At 45.9% G+C, this 13,045-nt stretch overlaps 1 protein-coding gene across 1 annotated transcript in view; it reads left to right on the top strand.

Annotated features, from left to right (window-relative positions):
- LOC103001698 (uncharacterized) overlaps positions 1-13,045 on the top strand; it is a 187,293-nt gene that overhangs the window by 133,724 nt on the left and 40,524 nt on the right. The window contains exon 5 of the mRNA XM_057557855.1: positions 2,938-3,075. Coding sequence (XP_057413838.1) covers positions 2,938-3,075 — 138 coding nt within the window. The remainder of the gene's footprint in view (positions 1-2,937; positions 3,076-13,045) is intronic.

Genomic DNA, 13,045 nt, shown 5'->3' with positions numbered 1-13,045 from the left:
GGGCTAGGCTGGGGGCCAGGTTGGACTTGCGACTTAGCATTTCTCTTCCGCTTTCTTCTTCTTTTTTTTTTTTTTTTTTTCCTTCCATTATGGGCATTGCTTCTAGGACAAGCCTTGATCTTGCATTGGATGTTACTTCCTGTCAACTTCCAGCAGCAGGAGTCTTCTTTTCAGTGCTTGATGCTTCACGAAATCGACTCTGCCCGTTGGCAGGAAATACCAGAGAGCTAGGAGACAGAGCTGGTTGCAGACCTTTCCTCTTCCAGCCTTTGGTTGCAATTCTTTGGCCCATAATTTGCTAGCTCTGGTTCCTTGGGGCCACACAGGTATCCTGCCATCCAGCTCTTTTTCTATGTGAGAGACGTTCTGAACACTGTCCCTTTTTCTTTGCACAGAAGTATATACAGTGTGGCAGTTACTGTAATCTCCTCCCCCTTGCAAACAGCCACTCTCGAATCTTGGACCTCTAGGACTCTCTGTCTTGCATGCTTGGGTGCAAGGCCAAGCAAAATGAAGAGGAGAATAATTAGAGAAAGAGGAGGACATTGGTGGAGAATTGGGAGCAGGTAAGGTGAAAGGGCACAGGAGAAAAGAGATGCATGGAGGTTTTTTGGTTTCTGTGGGAAACAAGTTGACACACTTGGGCCTCATTTTGTATTCACAGAACAGAGAGTTAACGATATAAGTAGCTAGATAGTGGAGCAACTGCCACGAAGTCTGTACACTGAAGAGAACAGTCTCACATCTAGTTTTCATTTTGTTTTATGTCATAGTACCTTATTGATAGCATTCACTGGTGTGTTTGTAGAACACAGATGTGTTCAAATGCTCTGGTTTTGTCTACATGGTTATTTCCTTGTCCTATTTGTAAGGAATCCAACATTGTAAGACATATTGCATGTTTTTCTCTTGACGATCGTTGACCTTGAAGCGTCATGAACTAAGTTGAGCTGTTGGATTTTGTGGAGAAACTTTCAAAAGGGTCTGTGAAAAAGGCATTGTGGTGAGTCGCATTATGCACCCGAGCGTAAGGAGCAGATATCTGCCACCAGCCCAACTTGGCCTGGATTGCCTCTGTTTTAGTTCCCCCGGTTAGTGCTTTTCTCCCTAACCACTCTTGTGACTGTGATCATGTGAGTAAGGGCTGAGTTGCTACTGATTTCTGTGTGAGGTAAGCTGGTTTGAGGGAGGAAATCTGTGGACCTAGTCATTTTCCTTGGTGGTAAGCTTTCAGGGGTGCAAAAAGATTGATCTTCCTGGGGACTTTTCTGGTCCCAGGAAGATAGCGCATAGATGGGACCTCCAAAGACACACATTGAATCTTTAGGCCTGTTTTTCCTATTATGAGATACGAGTTTCTTCACTGATGGGGATGATGCTTATCTGAGAAGAAATTGTGAAAGGTGGTGTAGTATAGAGGTGTGGCTTAAGCTTGTAAGTTTTCTTCAAGGTTTTTCCCCTAAGCTTCCTACTTCAGACGGCCTACTTACATGATACTAGTATGTGATGTCAGGCTAACAACTTCCTAAATACCGGCAGGCCAGATCAGTGTCTCTTTTCTCTATATTGCCATGGAAATCAAGGGTCCCGCCGAATTTTCCATCGAAACAGTTGATTTGTGTTGTCTCTGGGAATTCTGAAGGGCGTACCGTTGCTTCCTAACCGGTGTCGTTTGGGAGATCTACCTCTGTACGTTCAAATGATTCATTTTGAGGCTTTGCTCATGTGCGCAGTAAACCCTTGAATTCCCTACGACCTTCCTTTCCTCCATCTCATACCCCATTAAGCCCGCTTCAGTTTATCTCCTGCATTTCTTTGGAATCTGTCAGCTCTTCCTCAACATCCTAATACTGAACTTGCCTGTCTGTTGCGACTAGGTCCTAACTAGTGTCCATATATCTTGTTTCCTTCCAATCCATTCTTCACACAAGAAACCTTCAAAGCAAGCTGGAACATTGCTCATAAACATCGCTTACAAACATTGTTTTGAGACTAGAAAACACAGTGTTGGCCTTGAAGACTCTGCGTGGTCTAGAATCCTCTCTGCTCCTCTAGCCCCATCTTGTGCCACTTTTGCCCTCACTTTCTATGCTTCAGATACACTGAATTAACCTTAGTTCTCACTCATCTGACAGAAGTCAGTTGAGATATGATTTTTCACTGTGATTCCTCGCATTAAGGAATTTGATGATCAGGTTTTGTGTGAGGACTAAAACTAAACTGGGAAGTGGAAGAATTGAGTTTCAACCGTTTCAGTCAACACGCACGTATTAATGATACCTACGTATCGAACACCGGGCTAGGTTTCATGAGGGATCCAGAAGTTCTGGCCATCTCTGGTTTTGGATATCCCTTAGTTGTTGAGACCTTTGCGTTGTCTGGTTGCCTTTTGTCTGTTTTCCAGATGGGAAAACAGGAACAAGGGAAGTATAGGTTATTACTAGGTGGGGTTGAACAAGCGGAGCAGCAAACTGCAAAGCTGAAAGAAGAGGGACGTACTCTAGAGGGATATGATTTCCATTTTCAAGGCGCCTACATCCTGTGCAGGGAGACAGCCTAACATAAAATGTGCCTAACAACAAATATATTGACTTCTTACTAAAAATCTCCAGTTCATGTAACCAAGGGGTTTATACCTTCTCCTTTAAAAGTGATATTCCTGGGACTTCCCTGGTGGTCCAGTGGTGAAGACTCTGCGCTTCCAATGCTAGCAGGCGTGGGTTCAATCCCTGGCTGGGGAGCTAAGATCCCACATGCTGCGCAGCCAAAGAAATGTTTTTCGAAAGTTATATTCCTGTATTATTGAATTTAGTGGTTTAGATTTTGTTTTAACGTTAAGAAGATGACAGTTTATTTACCAGGAACAAACAAAACATAATGTAAAAATAGTTTCCCAGAAACGATGTCCATCATTCTCTTCTTCCCTTTCTCCCGCAGACTGGTGTTTCATCTTGACGAGTTCTCTGTCAGTCCGTAGGAAAGCTGTCTGGCTTGGAGGTTGCAATCCCAGGGAATTTTTCATCAGCGGGGAAGTCTCCATCACTACAGAGGAATCAAGGGAGAAGTCAGTCCCTAGTAAGTGAGATGCTCCCCCTAAACACCAACACAGCAGTCATGTACCTTTCAAGGGGTTCAGGGGCAAGATGGGCAAGGCATTTCTGCTAACTCTTCTTAAGGATCATGGACAGTGCCCTATGCTACGAGGTAAGCGGTGACTGTTGTAATTCTTACTGGTGATCATTTCCTGTCACTGATTCTTGGCTTTCTTTGTATTTCATAGGACTGTTGTAAGTCCAATACAAAATGAGTCTTATTTTTAAAAAACACTGAAATGTTTTACAAAGCCTAGCCTTCTCATCTAGAGTCCTTTCAATTCTCCCCACTTTCCTGAGAGGCTACGAACACTTCACACCATGAACTAGGAGAGGGGGTAGAGCCCTTTCTGATGAAATATATCAACAAAGACAGAGTCTTAGCCTGCTTGCTCTCTGGACAGGCTCTCGGACCACAAGGTCTTAAATCCTGGTATAAATGAAGGAAGTGAGGACAGTTCAACTGGCACTCTCATAACAAGAGTTCTGAAACACCTTCCAAAGAGACTGTAGCAGTAGATGAGGGAAGGGAGTGCCACAGTGTGGTATAGTACAGGGGGAGTGATCGGCTACAGCAGTGAAAAATGTGGTACCTATTGGTGTGCTCTCGGGGTTCTTGTACATGTAGCATAGATGACCTTTACAGTGGCCCTCCCACCTTCCCTCCTGCATTAGGTGTTCTTTTTTTTTTTTTTTAATTTATGTTTATTTATTTATTTATTGTTTGAACTTATTTATTCTACGTATTTATTTTTTTGGCCGCACTGGGTCTTCATTGCTGTGCACGGGCTTTCTCTAGTTACGGCTAGCGGGGGCTACTCTTGGTTGCGGTGTGCGGGCTTCTCATCGCGGTGGCTTCTCTTGTAGCGGAGCATGGGCTGTAGGCGCGTGGGCTTCGGTAGTTGAGGCTCACGGGCTCTAGAATGCAGGCTCAGTCGTTGTGGCACATGCGCTTAGTTGCTGCACGGCATGTGGGATCTTCCCAGACCAGGGCTCGAACCCGTGTCCCCTGCATTGGCAGGCGCCACCAGGGAAGCCCTAGGTGTTCTTCTATAGAGTCTAAAAACAGAGAGCACTGAGAGAAGGTAGTGGTTATTAAAGGCTCAGGATCTAAATTCTACCTGTCTCTACGCCACTTCCCAGCCGTCGATTTGACCCCATTTTTGAACGCCGACCTCATTCTTCAACTTTCTCTGCCGTTTGTATACTCACCTTGAAAACGTGTTTCTGTGATGCGTTGAGCAGACACAGGGTGGCAGACTGCAGAGGTGGAAGCTGGTGGTCGGATATTTGTGGGCTGAATCTCCTTCAGTCCCATTCCCATTTCTGGTTGCACAGAGGCCCTACTTCCTGTGTGTGACGCAGAGCCATAGGATTGCGGGCAGGAGCCAAGTTCTCCATACAGTAAAGACCCCAGTGTGCCTTGGTTATAGTAATCTACCTGGCTTCCTTCCCGGTAGGGAAGTGACAGGCGGCTATGCCCCTGATTTGTTCGTGGGCCTCCTGATCCAGCAGTTCCCTTGGCTCTGCCCCTGTCGTCAGCTGCCCCTAGGATAACTGTGAGCCCTTGCCACTTCTCTGGTAGATTTCCCTATTCCCCCACTATAATCACACCTGAATAAGGCAACTCAGACCTTTCAGAGATGTGTCCTGAACCTCTTGTTTTCTGAAATACCTATCTGGTGGTTGTGAGACTGAAGGCCAACGTCCCCAAGAGACTTTTTCTATTTCTCCTAGTAAAGCTAGACTCATCTTCTGTCCCCTTCAACTCTCCTCAAATTGTGTTCTTTCAACCCAGACCTCTGACCCTGCTTTTTACTTCTGCCATTTCATCCTCACTCCTGCTTCCTTTCCTAAATCCATACCTCTCTGTTGGCCTTCCTAGCCCTGGGCCAAGTTCCTTCCTCTTTCCTCAGTGTTTACCCCTTTCCTTCATTCTCCCATCCAACTTTCAGTCCTTCCTTTCTCACGCCCCAGTTAGCAGCATCTCAAAATTCTTAAGGTTTATTACTCATCTAGTCATTGTATTCCATTTACTTATTCAGTTCTATACCTATCTTACCTATGTATGGAAGAACAGCTGGTAGCCAAGGTGGCACCAAGAATCCCAGCAGCTCTCACTTGACGTATCCGTAGTAGTCAGCAATTTCCATTTGTTTTTCCCTCTCGGTGAGAAATGGCAGCTTCCCCGAAGAGGTGTATCTGGCAGCATTCTCCCGTTGTTGTTGAGCCCGCCTCTTCATGGCCTCTCGCTCTGGCCTCTGCTCTTGTTCGATGGGCTTTGACATGACTGGCTCAGGCACATTGGGTTCCCTCCATGGAACTCGTTGCTTGCTGAAGTCTTGGAGTAGAAATTGGGTTTGGAGCTTGGGTGGGGACTGGCGCTTAGTCCCAGCAGGGGGAACAGGCTCGCGCTGGAGAGAAGCGCCAGATGAAGTTTGGTAGGGTGCAGGCCTAGGAGCAGCGGACTGAGGGACACGGGGCTGGGTATGGTTGGTCCAAGCCGGTTGGGTTGGGTTGGTCACAGTTGGCTGAGCTGGTTTGGCGGGACCTGGCAAAGAGGCAGGAGCTGGCTGGGATGAATTGACTGCAGCAGGTTGAGCTGAGTCAGTAGAACCAGGCTGGGCACGGTAAGCCCCAGCAGGCCGACGTGAGGCCAGAGACTGTGGCCTCCGAGGAGCGGGTCGAGCTTGAGGCTTGTCCCAGGCAGAAAAAGGCAGAGGTATCAACTTGACCTTCCCAGGAGGAGGCCGCTCATACTGGGATGGAGAGGGACACTCTGTTTCAGCACTGCTGTCTGGTTTCTGGGCTTGGACCTGCGTTTTCTCAGGACTCTTCCCCTCACGTGGGGTATGCCGCCATGGCTGGATAGCTGGGGGTGGCTGGGGGTCTTTGGGGTTGCTTGCATTTCCCAAGAGCCGACAGGAAGAGAGCCCAGTTTTCGTCTCATTCTTCCTCCCCAGCGCATGAAGGACCTTCACAGACTCCAGCATGCGCACGCCAAGGGAGGTTCGAGGCTTTTGCAAGCTCTCTTGGAGAAGCTCAGTTTGGTGTTCCTTTCGCTTCGTGTTGGGGATTGCTGGCTTCTCTTCTGCCTTGACTTTGTTCCCTGACTGCTTGTTCTCTTCAGCCTTGTTTCTTCCTCTGGTCCTTTTGGTCTTTTCCTGCCCGTGGCTCTTAGTTTTGCTGACCTTTCTGGATGCAGCTTTCTGAGGTTTGCCTTGCGAGTGCTTGGCCGTGTTCACAGGAGCCCTGTCACTGACTGCAGCATTGCATAGGACCACTTCTCCCCCTAACAGGCACTCTGGATTCTTTGGCTGGCTTTTGGCCTTGGGAGCACCACTGATAGGCTCAGAGGCTTTCTGTTTGTTCTTCCTGGGTTGATGAGAGGGAACCTTTACGACACTTGGCTTTTCCTGCACCTGATTCACCTTAATGGCTCTGGTGTCTTTAGCTTTGATCACGTTGGGACCTTGGGATTGACCAAGATCTTTCAAAGAATTAAAGAGCTGGGGAAGGTGACTCTCCTCCGCCAGTGTCGTCATGTCTGCAAAACCACTGCTAGGTTCAGTCCCATTTTCAAGTGTCCCTAGGTCCTGACGACTGCGGCTGTTCTCTCTCAGATCAGCATTTTCAGAACCAGGCTGCTCCTCTTGGCTGAGGGGATCGGTGCAGGCCAGCGGCTGGTGAATATCAGGGATTCCTAAAGGGCGTAGTGGAGGATCTTGGTTCTCTGTTGGGATCTGGTAGGCATCCAGAGGCTTTGAAAGCTTGGTTTTGATATCATCCACGTTCTTACTCTCTGTTTGTCCCTGGCTTGGAGCTGGAGGCAGGGCCAGGAGACGACTGGCACTCTGGACTGGAGCTGTCACTGAAATGTCCCCAAGTTCAGACGGTGGGTTACTCTCAAGTATGTGACTGTTTCTGGTACTGCAGGACTTGGGGAGTTGTTGAGTTTGTGTCACACGAAACGTCTGGCTCGGAGGTCGCAATCCCAGGGAATTGTTCATCACCGGGGAAGTCTCCGTCACTACAAAGGGATCAAGGGAGAAGTCAGTCCCTGGGAAGTGAGATGCTCCCCCTAAACACCAACACAGCAGTCATGTACCTTTCAAGGGGTTCAGGGGCAAGATGGGCAAGGCATTTCTGCTAACTCTTCTTAAGGACCATGGACAGTGCCCTATGCTACGAGGTAAGCGGTGACTGTTGTAATTCTTACTGGTGATCATTTCCTGTCACTGATTCTTGGCTTTCTTTGTATTTCATAGGACTGTTGTAAGTCCAATACAAAATGAGTCTTATTTTTAAAACACACTGAAATGTTTTACAAAGCCTAGCATTCTCATCTAGAGTCCTTTCAATTCTCCCCACTTTCCCGAGAGGCTACGAACACTTCACACCATGAACTAGGAGAGGGGGTAGAGCCCTTTCTGATGAAATGTATCAACAAAGACAGAGTCTCAGCCTGCTTGCTCTCTGGACAGGATCTCAGACCACAAGGTCTTAAATCCTGGTATAAATGAAGGAAGTGAGGACAGTTCAACTGGCACTCTCACAACGAGAGTTCTGAAACACCTTCCAAAGAGACTATAGCAGTAGATGAGGGAAGGGAGTGCTACAGTGTGGTAGTACAGGGGGAATGATCGGCTACAGCAGTGAAAAATGTGGTACCTATTGGTGTGCTCTCGGGGTTCTTGTACATGTAGCATAGATGACCTTTACAGTGTCCCTCCCACCTTCCCACCTGCATTAGGTTTTTTTTTTTTTAATTTATGTTTATTTATTTATTGTTTGAACTTATTTGTTCTACGTATTTATTTTTTTGGCCGCACTGGGTCTTCATCGCTGTGCACGGGCTTTCTTTAGTTGGCGGCTAGCGGGGGCTGCTCTTGGTTGCGGTGTGCGGGCTTCTCATCGCGGTGGCGTCTGTTGCTGCGGAGCATGGGCTGCAGGCGCGTGGGCTTCGGTAGTTGCGGCTCACGGGCTCTAGAATGCAGGCTCAGTCGTTGTGGCACATGGGCTTAGTTGCTCCACGGCATGTGGGATCTTCCCAGACCAGGGCTCGAACCCGTGTCCCCCGCATTGCATTGACAGGCGGATTCTTCACCACGGCGCCACCAGGGAAGCCCTAGGTGTTCTTCTATAGAGTCTCAAAACAGAGGGCACTGAGCGAAGGTAGTGGTTATTAAAGGCTCGGGATCTAAATTCTACCTGTCTCTACACCACTTCCCAGCTGTCGATTTGACCCCACTTTTGAACGCCGACCTCATTCTTCAACTTTCTCTGCCGTTTGTATACTCACCTTGAAAACTTGTTTCTGTGATGCGTTGAGCAGACACAGGGTGGCAGATTGCAGAGGTGGAAGCTGGTGGTCGGATATTTGTGGGCTGAATCTCCTTCAGTCCCATTCCCATTTCTGGTTGCACAGAGGCCCTACTTCCTGTGTGTGACGCAGAGCCATAGGATTGCGGGCAGGAGCCAAGTTCTCCATACAGTAAAGACCCCAGTGTGCCTTGGTTATAGTAATCTACCTGGCTTCCTTCCTGGTAGGGAGGTGACAGGCGGCTATGCCCCTGATTTGGAATCTGAGATGGTGTTCCCTGAGCAAGGCTGGCAGAAAGCGATGGATATAGAGGGACCATGTTATTGGCGTCTGAATTTTTATCATAGTGGGCTGCCATAAACATGGAGGAAGCAACTGTGTGCCGGTCAGTGAGTGCCAGAGTAAAGTCTCCGGGTGAAGAAGAATTCTTTTCAGTGCTTCGTGTGATGTCCCACCGAAGAACGCCTGGATAGGAAGGAGCTGAAGTGGAGATCTGGCTGTGGTCAGTAACTCCAGATACCGTAGTCGTGCTAGAATGTTGGTAAAGGTAGGCACTACCCGTGAGTGTCTGGAAAGAGGTACCAGTAGCTGATGGCGAACTGACGGCAGGGGCAGAGACTCTGGAGAAGTTGCAGACACTTCGTGTTAGGGAAGTTGCATTGCTCACCACAGGAAGAGAATGCTGCAGAGATTTCAGAGTTCCAAGTAGAGATGGATTTTGGAAATTTTCTGTAAGAACAAGAGGGTCATGAAAAACTCAGGGAGGTTGAGAAATTCTCAGTCCGTTTGAGGAACAGCATTATCTTCAGGTTCTTGCTATCAGGACACCTCTACTATCAATACTTGCTGAGAAACCCAAAATCAGACAGTTAATGATGGCTGTAAGGACTGAGCAGTTTTCCACTCTTCTGTATTAACTGCCTGTGCTCCCATCTTGGGCACAGATGGGCAGAAGAGCCAAGTGGTATGGTTCAGACATTGTTCTCTAGGCTGGAAGCAACCTTCTCCCTGCCCTGTCTTTCCCTTCAGCCTGCACTCGTATTGACTTCTATGCTACTTCCTAGACTGGAAGCATTTTAGAACTAGGAGGCCCTTAGAGAACTTCGATTTTCTCAGTCTCATTTCGTGAGTAAGGAAACTGAGGCTCAGAGAGGTCGGGTTGACTTGTTCAAGTTCTCTCATTATGTTAGTATCATTACCAGGTTCCAGAACCTACGTATCCTGACTTCCTTGCCAGGACTCTACTCTGAGCATGATACTGCCAGAAAGCAGGAGAAATAGAACTTACAATATAGGCATTTTTTTGGTCCATTAGAAAACAGTACGGCTATTACCATTGTCGTCTTCAGTGTCTCCCTTTGCTTGTACAGTTCCCATGCTATTACCTAGAGTTGACGTATAGCTCAGTCCAACTGGTGAATTGTGAAAGAGTCATTTTTGCCCTCTTCAAGCCTGGATTCTCATCCTACCTCAAAATGATTACCCGCAAGTGGATATCTTAAGTGCTTTTGGAAAGAGAAAAGTTATCTGATGACTTCGGATTACTCATCTATAAAGTGGTTATAACACCACCACCAATAATAATAGCAGTAATAATTAATAGATGAATAAGCTGATATATTGCATCTGATTTATATGGAGGAAGATACAATAAGTTCTAGAAAGACAAAGAAAAATCATGACAAGCACATTACATAACGAAAAAGGAATCCATAGATATTAATGAAAACTGGGGTATGTGGCAAGTATCAAAGCCTAATGAATTTACTAACAAATGACATTCTGTACCATCCATGCAATATTAGGAAAGTGAATGTTGCCCGCTCTATTTTAGTGAATGCTATTAACCAAAACACACGATAGAGGTGATAGAGGTGAATGAATTCCTAGCCAATGCATACAGACAGAGACGGTATATCAGTAAACAATGCCTAACAAGCAACAGAATGCAATAAATGTGAATGTATAGGTAGCCACAACATATATAGACAAGTATTGCAATGAAAAGCGGTACGAAGCAGACAGCAAAATAATAAGGGTAAAAGAGTTTCATGATTGTGCTCATTCATATTTTTACCCAGCAAGTAACAGGTATTCAGCCTAGGAGAAATATATATTTCAATGAATATAACTTATATAATAAGCAGAAAGGAAGCTTAAAAAGTATCAGGAAGGTTTTTGTATTTATCCTAGAACTTAGATTAGAATTATCTTCAACATCCAGGAAGATGACATCCCAAAACCTCAAAAAACCATCATCCCTAGAATCCAACGAAAAAAGATTTTCAAATGTAAGAAAATCCAAAGGACTCCACAACATTGTTTTCGATAAATGTGGATGTTTGTTTTTTTTTTTCTTTTGCCGCGCCGCGTGGCCCTGGCCGTGAAAGCACCGAGTCCTAAGCACTGGACCGCCAGGGAATTCCCTAAATGGGGAATTAGAGATGTGGGGCTTGACTTTTTCTTTTTCTCCTTCGGTAGCTAAGATCTACAAGCGAACGATGGCTGTTGATCAATGTGCTCTCTGTGTTAGGAAGGAAATAACTGTGAAAATGAAAAGCAGCCTTGCCTTAGAACCTACATATCACACAAAGGAAATAGTCCTTCTGATTCAATTTAGAAGATGCCACTTAAAATGTTTAATTGGTAAAATGTCTACCTAGTTTAAAAATTAGAAAGACTAAAACACTGAAAATCAGCCCCCTAGATAACCACTTTGGTTTCTTGTTTATAGGAAGCATCATTTCTAAAACATATTTCTAAAATGTTTATATTCAAAACTGTCAAGTGCCAACTGTATTCAGAGAGGCAATAAAAGAAAGAAAACGGAGTATGACTTTTCTGATAAGCTGCCTTTCCTGGTGATCCCCTGTTCTGGCCTGACTTTCCTTCTTAGTCTGTTAATGTAAGGATTTGCTACCATCAACTTTGTTTTGCCCTGCTCTGAGCAGATTTCCCTCTGTGCTGTTTCTGCTTTAATTTAAAATCTTTGGTTCCCATCAGCATTCCATTGCAAACTACGTTTTTCTTGAGAGCCCCTCTATGCTTTCCCTCTTGATTCTTATATTTTTTTTCCCATCTCTTGGTTCCTGTTGGCCTGTGCTAATGAAAACAATCCTCAACTTCCTTACGTTTGACTCTGTGCCTCCCTATATAGCCCAGTACTCTCCATCCTCTCTCCCTATTCTCTCTTTTCAGCTGGTCGCAGTACTAGTGGAGGGAGACCATTAGAGATGAAACATCTTGGTATATATTGCTAGTTTTCTATGTCACCTGGCTTTTCTATGTTTCTGTTGAAACCCTCTTGAGAAGTCTCTGATTTCATTTTCTCCATGGGTACCCTTTAAGGCTCAATACTGGAAAGGAAGGGGATCAGAGTGATCAACCCAATGTGGTAGCCTAACGTAACAGATAAGGAAAGCAGCAGGCTTTGTGAGACAGTCAGCGATTCGTCCAAAGTCACACAGATAGTAAACGTCCAAGTCAAAACTGAAGTTAGGTCTCCAGACTTGTAGTTCAATACTTTCCCTCATCATTCCCTGCTATGTTGAATCTCCTACTCAATTTAGGGGCCAAAGAAATCGAACGCAAAACTTTCCAAAGTGTCTTTTCTTACCTGACATGGTCAGAGAAGAGGAACCATCAACTGCAGGTACAAGGGCTGAGGAGACAACACTAGAGGATGTCTGAGTGGCTGCAGCTGAACGGCGCACGTGTCCAGTCCAGAGGTCACTGGTTACTGGTCCAAACAGCTCCACGGAAACCCCAAGACTCTACCAAGTGGTAGTAGGTTTGGTAGGAGAGTGATGTCACAAAGCAGGCAGTTGGAAGGTATGAGCTAGCCAATAGGGAGGTCCGATCCCCAAGAGGAAGGCGGGGTTGGGTGAAGAGAGTGTAGGAGAGCTAAAACAACACCTACATTTCTGAGCTCTGGGGAGGAAATCCTAGAAGACAGACTTACCTCCCCCAGGCTCTTCCATTAGGGAAATCATTGCAACATTTCTTACAGACGTTCATTAATATAATGAACTAACAGTTGCTTATATTCTACAGAGTATTCTATTTTATGTATCATATACTTAGAGCTATAGAGATCTTAACTTAATTAATATCCTTAGGAAGGAAAGTGCCATCTAGTTTGAACTATTAACAGTTGTTCTGAAATCATATGTGTCTAATGAGTGAACTGATAGCAGCTTTCAAGGAGCAAAAGTAGGGATGAAGAAGCTCTTTTTGTAGCTTGGTTCAAGAGTAGGGTGAAGTTTGTTGAGTGTACCTTGTGGAGAATGTTGTGGTCCAAGGCTCTTCTCTTCGAGTTTCTTCTCCTTGACTCCTGCCTTCCTTGGGCTGGGCTAGGCTGGGGGCCAGGTTGGACTTGCGACTTAGCATTTCTCTTCCGCTTTCTTCTTCTTTTTTTTTTTTTTTTTTTCCTTCCATTATGGGCATTGCTTCTAGGACAAGCCTTGATCTTGCATTGGATGTTACTTCCTGTCAACTTCCAGCAGCAGGAGTCTTCTTTTCAGTGCTTGATGCTTCACGAAATCGACTCTGCCCGTTGGCAGGAAATACCAGAGAGCTAGGAGACAGAGCTGGTTGCAGACCTTTCCTCTTCCAGCCTTTGGTTGCAATT

This window comes from Balaenoptera acutorostrata, chromosome 12, assembly GCF_949987535.1.
Source record: "Balaenoptera acutorostrata chromosome 12, mBalAcu1.1, whole genome shotgun sequence".
Lineage (NCBI taxonomy): Eukaryota > Metazoa > Chordata > Mammalia > Artiodactyla > Balaenopteridae > Balaenoptera > Balaenoptera acutorostrata.
Note: the sequence above shows the minus strand (reverse complement) of the source record. Positions and strands in the feature narration are given on the sequence as shown.